Source organism: Etheostoma spectabile, chromosome 16, assembly GCF_008692095.1.
Source record: "Etheostoma spectabile isolate EspeVRDwgs_2016 chromosome 16, UIUC_Espe_1.0, whole genome shotgun sequence".
Classification (NCBI taxonomy): Eukaryota; Metazoa; Chordata; class Actinopteri; order Perciformes; family Percidae; genus Etheostoma; species Etheostoma spectabile.
In genome coordinates, this window is record NC_045748.1 from 453,232 (window position 1) to 456,133 (window position 2,902).

Below are 2,902 nucleotides of genomic sequence, written 5' to 3' on the forward strand. Positions count from 1 at the left end.
GTTTCATATCCTAAGTTTGTATTTTTATACATTTTATTTATCAGAACTGTATTATATTTAGATGTTCCCATGTTCTGTTGTGACAATAAAACAAATGATTGTATTATTGTCATGAGAACTCATAAATAACTACAAATAACTAATGTTAGGGAAATCCGTTTTGTTACGTGTTTCTGTTTTTTTTAATATATATCGGCAATATATCGAATATCAGATTTTTAAATGACCAAATATTTGTATTGGTATTGGCCTTAAAAATCCTTTATAGTTTGGGCTCTAGTTTTAGGTTTTAACCGTTTAAATGATTTTCCTTTGTCTTTCAATTATTATTTTCCTTTTCTTCCTTGCTTATTTTCTGTTGGACTGTACTGTATGTTGACTTTGTCTGTGTAAAAGGTGCTATATCAAATTATTGTCACTAAAAAACACCAATTATTTTGCTGTTAAAACATGATGCCAATACTACATAGAGCGCATTGTTTAAAATAAACTAAATGTTGGCTGTTACAATAAAGCATGGAGACTTAGTGGACCACAACATTTAAAATAGACAGAGTTACAAATAGACCCAAGTTTAAAATTACAATTATCTATCCCTGCCACGTCCTGCTGTGCCTTGAAATGCCGAACAGTGCCCTGCAGTACCCTGCTATGCGCTGAAATACTACAAAGAACTGATACAAACTACTATTTTTTTTCTATTTTTATTATTTCCAATCTTCATTCTAACCCCAACCGGCCCGTCAGACACCGCCTACCAAGAGCCTGGGTCTGTCCGAGGTTTCTGCCTAAAAGGAAGTTTTTCCTCGCCACTGTCGCACTGTTGCTTGCTCTGGAGGAAACTACTAGAACTGTTGGGTGCTTGTAAATTCTGGAGTGTGGTCTAGACCTGCTCTATCTGTAAAGTGTCTCGAGATAACTCTTGTTATGAATTGATACTATAAATAAAATTGAATTGAAAATTGAAATTGAGTCTGTATTTACAGGGGATTGGTGACGTCAGATTGTAACACTACTAAACAGTTTAACATTTGACATTCAGTAGTTTACTGGCATATTACAAAGAGTAGTTCTGTATCTGCTGCTCTTACATTTAATTAAAATGGATTTACTTTGAAGCTCTATTACAGTGCATGGCCTAAGCGCCAAATTAAAAGATTATAATGTGCATATCTGTAAGTCTATTATTAAGATATAAAAACAAAACAGGCAGAATTGAGAGGTACAGACAAAGATAACTACATTTCAAAATAGGTATTTAGAGCAACATTCCCATGTTTCTGAACTTTTCTGCACTCACTCGCTATCTTCTATCTCGCTATGTTCCCTGAGATAAAAATCTTCATCTTAATAATATACTGTAACTTCATTATTTTCCATTTGGAAAGCATTTTACTATTGCTTCAAGTTATATTTACAAGGAAAGGGTGAATTAAAAAGCTGCACATTTGCCCATTTAACGAGAACTTGACACATGAAAAGACATATTAGATATATAATTTTTTTTCTTATGCTCTTTATGGGGAAATTTCAATTTACACTTTCTTTTTAATACACAAAGGCCTGAAATACACACACATGTTCTGGTCCTATACATGCACTATCAGCACTGTGGCAGTGCCTGTAAGTGGACTTGGACCAACGACCCTCCGGTTCCAAATCCAACTCCCTACGGACTGAGCTACTGCCACTCCCAATATAAGATATGTATAAGCAGTAATAAAGGCAAATACAAGACTGTAAGCCCGTGTGTGTAACATGTTTCCTTTCACTCTTTTTCTTTTACATGAAGTTTCTTTTTACTCATTTTGTTTTACATAAAGTTTCTTTTTACTCTTTTTGTTTTACATGTTTCTTTTCACGCTTTTTGTTTTACATAATGTTTCTTTTCACTCTTTTAATTTATATGTTTCTTTTCACTCTTTTTGTTTTACATACCTTTTCTATTTTTGCAGGGACACCAAATATCAGCACACATTTCAAGCCGTTGTCCACAAGCGGCCGCAACATGCCCTCCAGCTTGTTCACGCCGTATCTTTGGATGAGAATACATATGATGTGAATATAACATCATAACACAAAAAGGGCTTTCAGGGAATGCCTGAAATCCCAATACAAATGATGCTCCATATCAAGTTTTATTCAAGAAGGACTAAGTAGGCAACGATTAAGATCTGAGGAAAATTATATAATTCTAAGCACTGACACAACAGTTAACATTTCTAACAGGAACTTCAACAACCGTGTGCAGTTCAGTCCCTGTGTCTTGGAATTCAGAAGCACACAAAACGGAGAATAAAAGGTCTAACGGATTCTCTTCTTATCTTATCTTGGTCCAGGTCCAGTGTTTGGCTCTGGGTCCACCCTGCCTCCCTGCTTTTATCTGAAGACAACACCCTCAGAGGGTTCCCTGCTGCAGGATGACCCTCCTGTGTGTGTTTTTTCTTAAAAGGCCACTTTAGTCAAAAATGTGTTCTTTTTCATGAGCTCTTCTCTACATTGCTAACAAAAACAGGTGCTTTTTTGTTATAAAGTCTTAAATCTTGCAGTTATGGGATGGCTATGATGTCAGAAGATTTGTTGCTGTGACTCTTACCTGGCCTGTCCCGGCAGGCTGCCAATGGGCTCCACTGCATCTGCACCGTCTCTGTAGGAGAGAGTGACAAAGAACCAAGATAGTCCATTTAAGTTCAACGTCACAAATATTGAACTATATTCCACTATCTTCCACGTTGTCCATGGTTGCTGCGGCATCAGTCAAACTCCTGTAGCCTACACTTGTTTTGATTTGCCCTTTCATGTGATTGGAAAAAAATGGATGCAGCCTAGTATTGCTATATTTTCCCTGGCATTACTATATCAATACTCAGGCGCCAAGTATCAATCTTTTATTATATATGTG

The 2,902-nt window shown here is 36.1% G+C and overlaps 1 protein-coding gene across 1 annotated transcript in view; it reads right to left on the reverse strand.

Annotated features, from left to right (window-relative positions):
* alad (aminolevulinate dehydratase) overlaps nt 1-2,902 on the reverse strand; it is a 12,912-nt gene that overhangs the window by 8,547 nt on the left and 1,463 nt on the right. Inside the window, exons 3-4 of the mRNA XM_032539815.1 lie at nt 2,597-2,647; nt 1,939-2,035 (exon numbers count right to left, since the gene is read on the reverse strand). Coding sequence (XP_032395706.1) covers nt 1,939-2,035; nt 2,597-2,647 — 148 coding nt within the window. The remainder of the gene's footprint in view (nt 1-1,938; nt 2,036-2,596; nt 2,648-2,902) is intronic.